Below are 13,227 nucleotides of genomic sequence, written 5' to 3'. Positions count from 1 at the left end.
TCTTCTATTTTATTGTGATTCCTAATCCTAGAGGATGGATTCATTTAGGCTTATAACTGATGGCCTTTCAAAGTCAGCTTTGACCTGCCAATAGTAGGACTTACTCCTGGACAGCCAACATATGAGAAATGACTCATGTAACACAAATAATAGGAAGAATAATCGGATTAAAAGATCTTCTCCCAACTCTCCGATCCCCATTCTCTTGAGAGACCAAGCTTACTTAGCCATGTTCATGTTCTGCTGGGCAATAGGTACAGTGGAAACAACTGCTTTTATCTCCTCCTGAAAACAGATCAATTTGCAAAATCAACAAGACTAGTATAAGCTCTTCCTCTAATGACATTGTCTGACAAGGGCCTGGAAGCTAAGGGGAATTAATCTGATAAGAAACAAAACTCTTTGGCACAGAAAATTCTAGAAATCTTTATTGAAAATGTTTCCATCTCACAGAATAATCCAGGAAGAACCCCAAATAGACTAAACTACAGCCAAGACATTGTGCCTTTAGAAAAGAAGCAAATCCACAAAGTATTTTCTTGGCTAGTTCTGCCAACTTGAACTCCTTTATGGATGTTGCTTCTGTGTCTCCTCAAATCCTCACACAGATGGAAAATCTTGCATAGTGTTTTATGGGGGTTTTTTAATGGGTAACCAGGCTTTCATAAAACAGGGCTGAAACCTCCCCTAACCTTTGACTGCTCATCATAACTATCAGCAGAGATATGAATTTATATCCAAGAGTCTGTCCTAAGACTTTGAAATGGAAACATGTCTGAATTAAAAGAATTCAAAGATAAGTATGCAGGGGTTTGAAGCAGATGGTGAGAAATTTGGATCAAAACAAACCTAGAGCAGGGAAAACAATGGAAATGCATCAAAGACACTGTCATTTCTCAGAAAATGTTTGTTCATTCTATGTAGAGTGCACAGCTCGAGTCTGCCATGAGTGTCATTAGTAGGCAATGTGCCAGTACATGGGCCTACGGCCACTATCAGAGCTGAGTTTCTGAAAAGTCTAAATGTTACTCTAGTATGAATAAAATAAACCTTGAAGTGAAATCTAATGATGCTCTAGCTGAGGCTCTAGAAAGGATGGTGAGTGGCATTGGGGTAGAAGCGGCCTTAGCTCAACATACTGAGGCTTAGAAGCAATGGGAGATAATCAAAGAAGCTCACATCATTAGCATCGTTAGCATTAAGCAAGTACCCAGGGGTTGTGGTGAAGAATCTGGAGAGGGGCAAGAAATGGCCAATGAGATCATTATTTCTATTTCCAACAGTTCTGCTTTTCTTGCAGATATTCTCAACAGCAGCTATACTGTCACCTCTTAAAATAATAGTTTTCCCAAGATTATGCCCTTCTTAGTAACCAAGTAACCTGGAGTTGAATCATTCCTCTGCCTTCCTCCTCTGCCCATAAAACCCAAGCCTCCTTCTCCACACACACACCCTCCCTCACCATGTGTTCCCATCCCCCTCTGCCCTGTCACTGACCATGCTCCTATCCATCCAGATGTTCCCTCCTCACCCCCAACCTAGCACTGTGCAGTCTCAGTCTTTAAGGCTGATGCCCAGATGAGAAATCTGGCCAAGGCTGAGAAGAGCAAACAGAGCAACTGCAAGAACTGAGCGCTCAAGATCTTGGGTATCTGATCTGTCCTTGGTGGTCACATCTGGGAAGTGCACGTAGTACTGGTTCTTCACAGGCACCCCATGCACCTCAAAATTACAGTGGGAGTAATGACCTAGGACACTTCTGCAGTGCGCAGCTACCACAAAGCAGCAGGCACCAGAAAGAAGGGGAGTGTTCCCAGGATTAGGATGAGATAGCAACTTGTCAACATTTGGCATAAAATATTAGGGTTAATATCCTAGTAATTCCCTGCCCATGGAAAGAAAACTGGAAGAATAAATGTGTGTGGGGGGGAGGAGAAAATCATGTAAGAAATGAATAGAGGAGGGAGAGAGGAAAAGATTAATTATATTTTGTGGTAGAAAGTGTAGCACAGGTATGAATCTGGGCTCCATCTGGGCTTATCCGAAAACCCTAATTCCAGGGAAAAGGACTCTCAGCCCTAAAATCCCTCCACAGAGAGGGTGTGGTTGAGCTCGTAGGCATTGCTATCCTCTTCCTCCAAAAGCAACTTGTCGATGGTCAGGGAACTGACGGTTCTCCTGGGGTCATCCATGTCCTGAAGGACCGGCTCAGGGATAGAGATGGGGAGCTGGACAAACTGGGGCCCGGGCAGAGCTGGGGCTGGGGGTTGGTACTGCAGGGTGGAAGTAGGCAATGTGGAAAGGGGCTGAGGCCACGGGAAATAGGTGAGGGGTGCCTGGTGCTCGGGGCCCTCCAGCTGGGGCCCCACTGTGGATGCAGCAGCACTTCTTGTCTGTAGGGGAAACACAGGACCAATGGTTAGCAGGCCTGGGATACTCACGTGTCCATCCCTGTCTCTTAAGGATCTGCAGCTCTACTTCAACTCTGCCCTTCTCTTCCCTTTTCACTCTCTGAAGCTCCACCCCCAGTGAAGTGACAGGCAGATTTCAACTGTGTCCCTCATTTGCCACTGACAACCTATGTGTCCTAGCCACTTCGGAAACCTCATTTTTCTTCCCTATAAAATGAGATCAGAATAGTAATAAAGTCATAAGGCTGAACAAATTTGAGAGGACTTGCTAGGTTTCGCTGAATATAAAATATATCCTTATTTTAGAGATCTTAAAACGTGAAAAACATGTACATCTTAAATCTATGTTCATGTCAACCAATGAACTTGTCATTCAACCCAGTAGCTGCATCTTGAAGGTGGCTGCTGTCCTGCTCAGACATAAAAGGAGTCCTGGCTTCACACAGCAACTCTGGCATCCCAAGATCCTCATGGACCAGCACTGCTCCGTCACTTCCCACCCTTCTGGTGGTGACAGCACAGGGAAGCTAAGCCATCAACTCTGCCAGAGGTTCAAATCCTTTCACGGCGGAGAAAAGTAGATAAAAGGGGAAGTTCTTGCAGAGATGGCTGTGGAGTAAGCCAAAAATCTCCCCCTGCTATTCCCACCTGGCCTATCATCTCCAGTTGTCATGGTGTTTTTTTTTTTTTGTTTTGTTTTGTTTTTTTTTTTTTTTTTGCCAGTCCTGGGCTTGAGCTCAGGGCCTGAGCACTGTCCTTGGACTTTCTCAAGGCTAGAGCTCTACCACTTGAGCCTCAGTACCACTTCCGACTTTTTTCTATGTATGTGGTACCGAGGAATCGAACCCAGGTCTTCATGCATGCTAGGCAAGCACTTTAACCACTAGGCCAAACTCCCAGCCCCTGTCATGCTGTTTTGAGGACAGTTTGTTCAGCTCTCTGGAGATCTGATTCTGGTCCAGGGGGTTAGCGTGAGGCCTGGGACTTTGCATGTTTAACCTAGTCTGCCAGGATGCCAGTGTGGCTGGTTTAGGGACCATAGTTTGAGTAACAAGGCTTTTCAAGTTGTTTTTCCATTGAATGATGGGTGGGAAGGGGACCATCCAAGGTAGTGTGCATATTTCACTGTGTATTCATCACTTCCATTCCAGTGTGGACCTGTGCTTCCTTCCCAACCCAGAATCCCCAACTATAATCTGCCAGCAGGTTCCCTGCTCAGGGAGAGAATTATATCTCAAACCAGCTCCTAATACAGGTCTTATCTCTACAATTCAGTAGTGATCACTATTGGTTCAAGCCAGCTTTGATGAGTTAATTTACAACATGACAAAACAAATACATTATTTCTTAATAAATACAGTTTGTTTGATACACAGGACCTTTCAAAGCAGAAAGGGGGAACGATCAAAGGGAATAAATAATGAAAAGAATCCTCAGTAATGAAATGGCTGTGAATCACTAAGTCCACCACCCCAGGCTTCTGACATGGAAGTGAGTTGTCTGAGGAAGGTGCTGAATTAACCCCTTCCTACTTATTCTCCTCGACACTGAAAAATTGGTTTGCTGTGGAGTGTGCTCCTACAGACCTGCCAGGAAGGTACCTGGAGGCAGGGACCAGGTCCCCTGGGAAGACATTGGACACGGAGGCAATAAAGGGGACCTGGGGACCCAAAGCAAATACTACCATCAAGGGTGGGGTCTTCAACCATTCATGAGGCTCCAGCTTACTTCCCACAGTTTCCCTGAGATAGACTTATATCCCTTTATGTCCACAGGCCTTTTCTCCCCTCAACACATGTAAGAGTCTCATTCTTGATGATCACACAGGGACACCATACACATTCAACTATGACTCCTTTTCTTCATTCCGGTGGTAGAGACTTCCTTTTCTACCTAGCAGTTGATTGTGGTGGCCCTTGGCTGACACTGCTGGCATACTTTGATAAAGTGATAATAACTAACATTTATTTACTGTTTTCTGTATGTTAGCGTTAGCTCATTTTTTCCCCAACAACAACCTTCTTTTTAATATTTCCAGGACAATGTGGTCTGAGAGATGAAGTCACTAAACCAAGGGGCTCATGTATAATGAGTAGTGTAGGCAATCTAACACTACCGTCAGAACTCAAATACATTACCTTAATGTGGGTATAACTCAAAACTAGTTTTTTAAATGATTATATAGCCTTTTACTCAGCCTAGAGGTCTTCTAGCAATTCTCTTGGCTAAGTGCACAATCACTCTCAGAGTTATCTGGACTGAAAGGAAAGACTGGTTCGCCTGGACACCCACACATATTTCACCTGGTCCCTCGCTTCCTGAAAGCTTCAACTCATTATAACCAAGACTCACTGCTTACACAGAAGCTGGAGATGTTCACACAGAGAGGCAGGAGAAGAGTTTCCCAACCCCAAGGAACACAAAACATGACTAGACAGGCATAAGAAGTTGTGAAGGCTGGAAGTGTAGCTCAGTGGTAGAGCATCCCCCACCTCCCAAGTGAAAAAACCCTGAGTTCAAATCCTAGTATCGCAACAAGGAGAAGGTAGAGGGGGAAGGGAGGGAAGGAGGGAGGGAGGGAAAGAGGGAGGGAGGGAAGGAGGAAGAGGAAGAGGAGGAGGAGGAGGAGCAGCAGCAGCTGTTTCTAACAGGATACCATGGGTGGTATAGCCCCACTTTTATGAGACGTACCGTGACATTAGTGATGAGAGGTGGGGAGGCATAGGTCAGCACTGAGGAGGGCCCCACAACTGTGTAACTGGGGCACATGGGCTGCACATACATGTCAGCTGAGTAGGGACAACTGACGGCTTCATGGGACACATACTCCGTGTAGGGTGTCCATGGGGCCAGGGGCTGGAGGGTGGCAGGGGCAGGCTGAGAGAGCCAGCCAGCACACAGGGCCCCTTCCTCTGTCATTGTGGAAGCAGAGAGCTCCATGTCAAGGCAGGACGTACCTGTGGGGGGCGGGGGAAGAGAATGAATAGAACTGATAGAGCTACCAGGCAGGTCCTAAAGAAGAGCTGGGCTGCAGGGACCTCTTACCCACTGTGGTATAAGTCGCCAGGGGCTGGTGGGGCAGCACCACCTAGAGAGAGAAAGACCAGGAGCTGGGGTTAGCAAGGCCTTTGAAGGATAAACTCCCAGGGGCCCCAGGATAGCAGAGTGCCTGGAAGAATCTCCTCAGCACTCACACCAACCATTACCACCTGCAGTCTTGAAGAATTAGTGTTTCCATTGAGCCAGAAGATGGTACACTTAACCCAAATCACACCAGGGTGAATATTACTGACTCCTGTAGGCCTTGGCAGTTGCCTTGTTCAACTGGCTAAGTGAACCAGCTCCACTATCTTTTATCCCACTTCAATGAACCACCAACTAGTCCAGACCCATCCTCACAGTATCACCCAGGGATGTCCCTTGGAGCAAGAAAATACCCTTCAGGAAATGGAAAGACTTAGAAAAAAAATCATATCAAGTGAAGTAAGCCAGACTCAAAGGAACATAGGCTCAATGGTTTCCCTCATTTGTCATAATCAGTAGAAACCTTGGGCTCTCCTAGCAGAGATTTACAATAGAACAAAACCTAGATATGTAAGACCATATAGTATGACGCTAAATGAAAGGACCTCCAGGATATAGAAACAAAATCCATATAATGAATGACTGTTGTCCTTAATGTACTATGTTATCTCTCATCTCTTTTGCTGTCCCTTGGTTATCTCATATTGTTACAGTAGTTCACCTGATTAGCTGATATATTGTATATATGCATATTTGGTTATTTGAAATCGGATAGGGAAGGGGGAAAACAAGATGAGGGGTGGGGGGAAGGAAATGGGGACTAAGACATGAGAAAGGGTATCAATGTATGGGAAGTAATGCACCTTCTAGCTGGTGAATATAATGTAACCTTTCTATTAATTACAATAAAAATATATTAAAAACTCAAAAAAAAAAAGAAAATCCTTTCAGGGGCCACCCTCTCTATCCTACCCACACATGTATGCACAGATGTATGCACAAGCTCATACCCACCTGCATGCATGCATATGCTTATGCACCTCCACATGCGTGGACACATACACACACACACACACACACACACACACACACGCCACAGAAACTCTCACCGCAGTTGGTGGGACAGTTGTCCCACTGTTGGCATGGCAGCGTTTCCTCCTTAGTAGCTCCTTCACTGGTTCCTTCACTCGGACACCTTGGTATGGCCGGGGTGGGGCTGAAGCTTGCTCTGGAGCTGTGGCTGGGAAAAGCAATGTCATTGGAACCCATGGTTTTTCTCATACAGATCCCCAACCCCAAGTGCCCATTTCCTCTACGATCTGCCCATTCTTGAGGATTCCTAGAGTGCTTCTTCTGATATAGTCCTTCCTCCTGTACTCAAACCTTCTATGACTCCCCCTACATTCAAATAACGAAGGCCAAGCCCTTCTGTCTAGAATTGAAAAGGCATCACAATGATATTTGAACCCATTTCTCTGAGCAGTTTGTATCCTAACTACATGAACTCTGGGTCCCATGAAAAGGCCTGTGTGTACCTCTCTCTATGGTCCTGCATGCCAGGACATTTCTCATAGCCAGAGATTTTCTCCCTTCTTTTCATCTTTCAGCCTACAGACTTCTGCATCCCCAACTTCCCTAACACCCCCAGATCTATTGATATTCACATAGATGTCAGCAGAGGACAGGGCCTCAAATCCTGCCTTCAATGCCATCTGTGTGGTTTTGGGAAAATTATTAAGCCTCTCTGTGCCTGTGAATCTGCAATATCCTGTCAAAGGAATGCTGTGAGGCGTCACATGACATGATAACTAAGAAGTGAGGTATACTTGTCATATAAAATCAGGTACAGAGCAAGCTTTCTGTAAATGTGGGTGCTTTTGTGGTTTGGGTTTGGTTAAGTACTAGGAATGGAACCAGAGCTTCACATATAGTAGGCAAATCCTGAGCAAGTAAGTATCCAATATATCTTCAGCCTGTTGTGTAATAATTATTCTTTTTTTGGCAGGGGGGCTAGTCCTGGGGCTTGAACTCAGGGCCTGAGCACTGTCCTTGGACTTTCCTCAAGGCTAGTGCTCTACCACTGGAGCCACCATTTCCGGCTTTTCTATATATATGATACCGAGGAATCAAATCCCAGTCTTCATGCATGCTAGGCAAGCACTCTACCATTAGGCCAAATTCCCCACCCAATAATTATTCATTTTGATGTAGACTTCAAATCTAGTTTATAACTAGATTAGGAACATCCGAAGATGAGCTGCTGCACTTGATTTCTGTCTTATCTTCCCAAGGTGCCTGTTCACTTGGAAGAGGCTCAGTGAGGATTATTGTTGATTAATCAATTGGGTAATCCCTTAGAATATGCTTCCATTCACCTTCCCCTCAACTCTCCTAGACTTCTAGAACAGATGGGCTAAAGCAAGTGGCTTCCAGTTTCTTGGTGGCTCCCAGGATCTAGGACAAATGCCCAATGCCTACCATGTGTCCTGGGGCCAGAATATCTACTTTGCTGCCAGGAGGTTTCCCATCCCAGTTGTTATAAAAGACAAGAAACCAATGTACCAACTAGCCTGGGAAAGCACGCCAAACTAGCCAAGGCTGCCCTGTGGCAATTTGCAGATGCAAATCAGTCTGGACCTGGACCCTTGGTGCGAAGGACTTGGTCTAGAAGTCTCAGGTGAGAGCTGATAAGGCCCTCAAAGACCCAATACTGAATCAAAGTCCCCGGAAGACTGGGTATCTGTGAAACCCGGATCCACAGCTCTACCATGGCTGAACTTTGCTCAGTAAATACTGAGTTGATAAGGTTTTGTTCCCGATTCTGCATCAGACTTCACTTTGGGTTCTAGGCACCTGCATGGCCTGGCCTAAAAGTCTAGCAGGCAGAGAGACTTGGCTACCACCAGCAGGACTTGAAAAGTAAACCCTAGATACAGATGGTTGAGTCGGACCCCAGTTTCTCAGGTTAGACTTCAAACCCATTTCCTCACTCTGGCCATGTAATGATCAACCAAAGAGTGACACAAAATTCAGATACCCAGAGCCCTGCTTCTAGGAATATTATGGTGGGGGGTCTTATATAGGAATCAATGTGGCAAAAGATTCCTCCAGTAATTCTGAAGGTGGATTTGAAGCACCCTGATTTAACAGTTCAACCTTCTGTTATGACTCAGTAGGAGTTACTCTCATTTTAAATCCCCCTGTCATAACAAATGGTCTCTGCTGGCATCCAATCTTTTAAAATGTTGTAGACACTAGGATGCAGGTAGCTCCTGCCCTTGTTGATCTTGTGATAAAACCAAGAAGCTAAGCAGTAAAACAGTAATGACAGACATCAATTAGGTAACATTATAGCCGAGAGATTTTGGGTCATATATTATATAGCAAAGGGACCCCATCTAATATCTGTGCCTTGGTATCACCTTTATCTTTCTTCTAAGCAGAAACAGCAATGGTCTTAGCAGCCAAAAACACCTATAATCAAGCCTGGGCTGTTGCTCACTGGTAGAGAATTCTCATATTTATTTAGGGAGTGGAGCCTTAATTTCCTCATCTATACAATGGGAATAATATCTATTCTCTCACATGGTTATTATGAGGATTAATGGGAAACAATCATGGGGAATTCCCAAGGCCAGGTTCAGCATATGGCAAATACTGCACACGTGTTATTTTTCTTCCCTTCCTTCCATCTATTTCCACTCTTCTTTGAGAGTGGTGATTGTAGAGAGCTCTTCCTCCTACCCAACCTGCCTTATGGTCACAAGTATCATAAATACGGCCCTTACACTGCCCTGTAATGAGCTCGCCATTCACATCTACCTATAAAAATGAAGCTCATTTCTCACCTATAAAATGCAGATCATAACAATATGCATGTTACAGGGCACTGGAAATTACATAGAAAGTGCTTATCACAGATTTTGGTACAGAGTATGAATTTAGTGTTGGTGACCTAATGCATACTCATGTATGTTTTCTATCACCAGCATCTAAAGACCCTGTACACCCTATCTCTGAATATGTTGAGCATTTCTAAACATCACTATACATTTATTTTCCTTCTGCCATTTCTCAGACATACCTTTAACCCCAAGCCCTTCCTTCTATACAAATTCCATTTGCCATGTCACTGAGTGGTGTCCAGTGAAGTACACAGGTCCCAGTAATAGCCTAATGTGGCAGCAATCTCTGATAGTCATCAATAAGATGACTGTCATAAACAGTGAGATTCAGGCTGATTTAGTATATAACAAGAGGAGTTAACCCAGTGTATGTGTCCTAAGAATACCTGTATCTTTGTTCTAAGCAGTAATGACAATGGAATTGAAAGCCAAAAATCAAATCTGGGTTGTTGCTGACTGTAAAATATTCTCAGATTCAATTAATGACTTTGGTCCCTTCTACATGCCCCGTTCTCAGGATCATCTGTGGTTACATCAGTTTTCTTTACAGCTGTATTCTTCGACCTATACTTATCTCCGTTTGATTTTTCTGCTATTTTGTAGGCACGGAGTACGTACAACATGAGGCCCTATATACTTGGGGCTTGGGATTATGTTGGGGGTCTGAACAGTGGTCAGCTGGGGGACAAAAAAGACCCAATCCCACAGTATGCATCTCAGTTTAGATCAGTTCACAGGCAGAAATATCTGTGATGACTACGCTGATTTGCATGTCCAATTCTTGGAAGATCCCAGAGGCTTCTCAGTTCTACTCCTTCTCAGGAAGAAGACACAGCACACACTTGGCTAGAAGGAACCAACAGGATATTTCCAGAATCTTGTCAAATGAGTGTTTCCTGCCTCCTGTTTAAAAAAAAATCAATGAACAAAGAGAGCTTGAGGGCTCTCTCTAATGCCTGGCCTTCCTTGGAATCCAAGTGACAACAGATGTGCCTTGACACAACAGAGTACGGACAGAACAATGCACAGATCTTCACCTCTTCTGACTGCATCAAAAATTCCTATAGATCCTGAAGGTCCCTGAGACATTGTGTCCACCACCAGCTGCCAAGGAATCCAATAACTGACTCCACAGGAACAGACAAGAGGTAAGGATGCTTTTGAGTATCTTTACACAGAGCCTGTGAAATACCAGAATCCAAAGCCTCAGGACAATTTCCAAAGAAGCACAACAGCCAAGTGGATTTGCAAGTTTTTAGTGCCTTTCACACCAACCTATGTGAAGCAGTGATTGATGTTTCTAATTCCACAGTAAATACTGGGATCTTAACTGCCTCCAGCACAAGAACTGAGCCCCAAGTACAAATCTGAAAGAGGGAACTTGTCAGAAATCAGGATTGTCTCACCTTGGGGCTGCTGGATTCCTAAAGTGAGCTAACTTTAAAACAAACGAACTGGAATATTTTTTAATGAAATTATAAAATAATTTCTTGGCCAGGCACAGTGGCTCAAGCCTGTAAGACTGGCTACTCAGAAGTTGGAGACAGGGAAGATCATGATTTGAGGCCAGCCTGGAAAAAAAGTTAGGCATCCCCATCGCAACCAGCAACAACTGGTCATGATAGTGCACATTTGCCATACCAGCTACACAGAAGGTGCAAATAGGAGAATCACAGTCTAGGTTGGCCCTGGCATGTATGCAAGATATATCCCGAAAGTAACCAAAGCAGAAAGGCTGAGGGCATGGTTTCAAGAGGTCCAGTGCTTGCTTAGTAAGTGCAAGGCCCTGAGTTTAATCTCCCCCCAAAAAAGATTCTTAAATAATAATTTGGAAAAAGTATCCGAAGAAAACCAAGCAGTTCAAAATAATAATTCAGCAGCAGAGATGATGAAAGGCCAGTTTCCTAAAGACTATAGATATGCAGTTCAGGATAGCACACCCCCAAAACTTGGGAGATTTCTCACCAATTCTGCTGAGGTCTGAGGAACCTGTAAATATTCATTAGTAACTACTTAGTGTCAATCACCTAGAAAACTTGGTCTACCTAAACATGAACCCTTCGCCTTCAATAGGAATCTCCATGTTTTTTAGGCTGAGTTCACCATATTGCCTTTCCTTACTACCAGCCATCTGTTGCCAGTAGAGTTTGAGGAAAGATGAAACAAAAACTCATTTATCACAAAATTCGTAAATTTGAACCTAATGAGGGCTTCCCTTTCCCAAAATGAACAATGTGAACACATCAAAGTATAAAAGCCCAGAAGAGGTTGTTTCAGTTCCCCATGCTACACACCCAGACATGCTACACAGCACAAAAATAAGAACTCTACAGCTGCCATTCCCCTGGAGGGTGCAGAGCACCTCAGAGCCAAGCCATGTGCGGTCATTTCACACAGTGCCCCGGCTGCATGAGTAGGACCAAACTGAGGGATCACGGGAGTCTACTGGTTTAAATGAGTATGATGCTTTACTTCCCCAATGAAGACACAATAAAATTATCACTGAGGAACTATGCAAAGTTGTCTGTACTTGTTTATTTAATAACCCCATGCAAACTACATTCATGCTACAGTTCAGATGCTAGTCAGACAAAGAGGCAGGTCACCAGACACTGGTCACCAGTAACTTTTCTTTTACGATGACTTTAAAAGAACCTATGCCCATCAGACGTTTATTTTCTATAATAAGCTCCAAGGACCTTGATACAAGACCTTTCTCCCAGCCACTGTTCTCTTCATTTCCCATGAGCCAGTGGGGCAGGCAGAAGATTGAACCACAACTGAGAACACTAAAGACCGGTTGTGATCCGGGATAAACACATTTCTATCACCTGGAAACTAAAGGCCAGGAACCTTTCCTCCCATCTCAACAGTCTGGCCAATTTAAAATTCTTTCTATTGAGCTTCAATATATATTCAGTCACATCAGCCATTTTGAAAGATTAAAAACCACTCTCCTTTCTAAACGCCTGCACAACAAACAGAGCCTAGAAGGATGCTGTATTCAGCTCTTTTTTATATAGATCAGGTATGATGAATAAATGAGTGGCTAAGATCCATATGCTTCTTAGCTTTACCTCTCAGGAACTCCAAAATAACCATACTCACACTTATTTGCATTACATTCTGTGGCTCACAACCTTTTTTTACAAACAATTTCATAGGAGGCTTTGCCACAATCTCTGGAATAAACAAGGAGATATTCCATTCTTCTTCCTTTGACTGATGAAAACAAGAGATGCACAGATACATTCAGTGACTTGCCCAACATTAGTAATGGTGTCAACAACCAAACGCAGGACATCAGAGTCCAAATACAATCTGTTCCTGGTCCACCACCTGCTTCTCTTTGCCTAGAAAAATCCTGTTCGTTTCTCTGAGAGGCACTAGAGGTCAATCATCAAATGGTACCTGGGCCATTCTTCATCCTCCTTCTTCCAGTTGGATTCTGGGCTTGACTTGTTCTGCTTTTGTCTCCCTTCATTGTCATTTCCCCCAAAGCAATGGTATTTCCCAATGGAGTAAAAAGAGCCCACCACACACGTTCAAAAAAAACTTTCTCAGCAGTCTGCTCACGTGAAGAGTGCCGAGAACTGAGAGGCTCAAACAATTCCCCTCAAGGTTTTATTTTGGGTATTTTTTTTTTACTGAAATGACAGCAGAGAAGTCCAACCTGAGAGAACAGCTGCATCTGCCTGCCTTTTACAGAAACTGGGGTCACTGGAGTGGAAAGGGTGCCTATCTCAGATTCACCATATCCCAGCCTAGGGGTGAAGACCACTGGTCCACCCCAGGTGGACCATTCACTGAACTCCAGTGGGAAATACAAACTTTAATAAAAAGAATTCCACAAACAGATCTAGAATTTACAAACCATGGCAGAGTTG

General features: G+C 44.1%; 1 protein-coding gene across 1 annotated transcript; it reads right to left on the bottom strand.

Annotated features, from left to right (window-relative positions):
• Positions 1-413: 413 nt before the first annotated feature.
• On the bottom strand, positions 414-12,961 carry Pou2af1 (POU class 2 homeobox associating factor 1). Its single transcript, XM_090319552.1, has 5 exons — positions 12,752-12,961; positions 6,545-6,675; positions 5,457-5,499; positions 5,103-5,368; positions 414-2,393 (listed from the first exon to the last, which is right to left on the bottom strand). Exons 1-5 carry the CDS (start codon positions 12,828-12,830, stop codon positions 2,079-2,081), a joined length of 834 nt encoding a protein of 277 aa, XP_090175678.1. The 5' UTR covers positions 12,831-12,961; the 3' UTR covers positions 414-2,078.
• Between the last annotated feature and the right edge of the window lie 266 nt (positions 12,962-13,227).

Source organism: Megascapheus bottae, chromosome 27 (assembly GCF_031878675.1).
Source record: "Megascapheus bottae isolate mThoBot1 chromosome 27, mThoBot2.hap1, whole genome shotgun sequence".
Lineage (NCBI taxonomy): Eukaryota > Metazoa > Chordata > Mammalia > Rodentia > Geomyidae > Megascapheus > Megascapheus bottae.
This window is presented reverse-complemented; position numbering and strand designations above follow the sequence as displayed.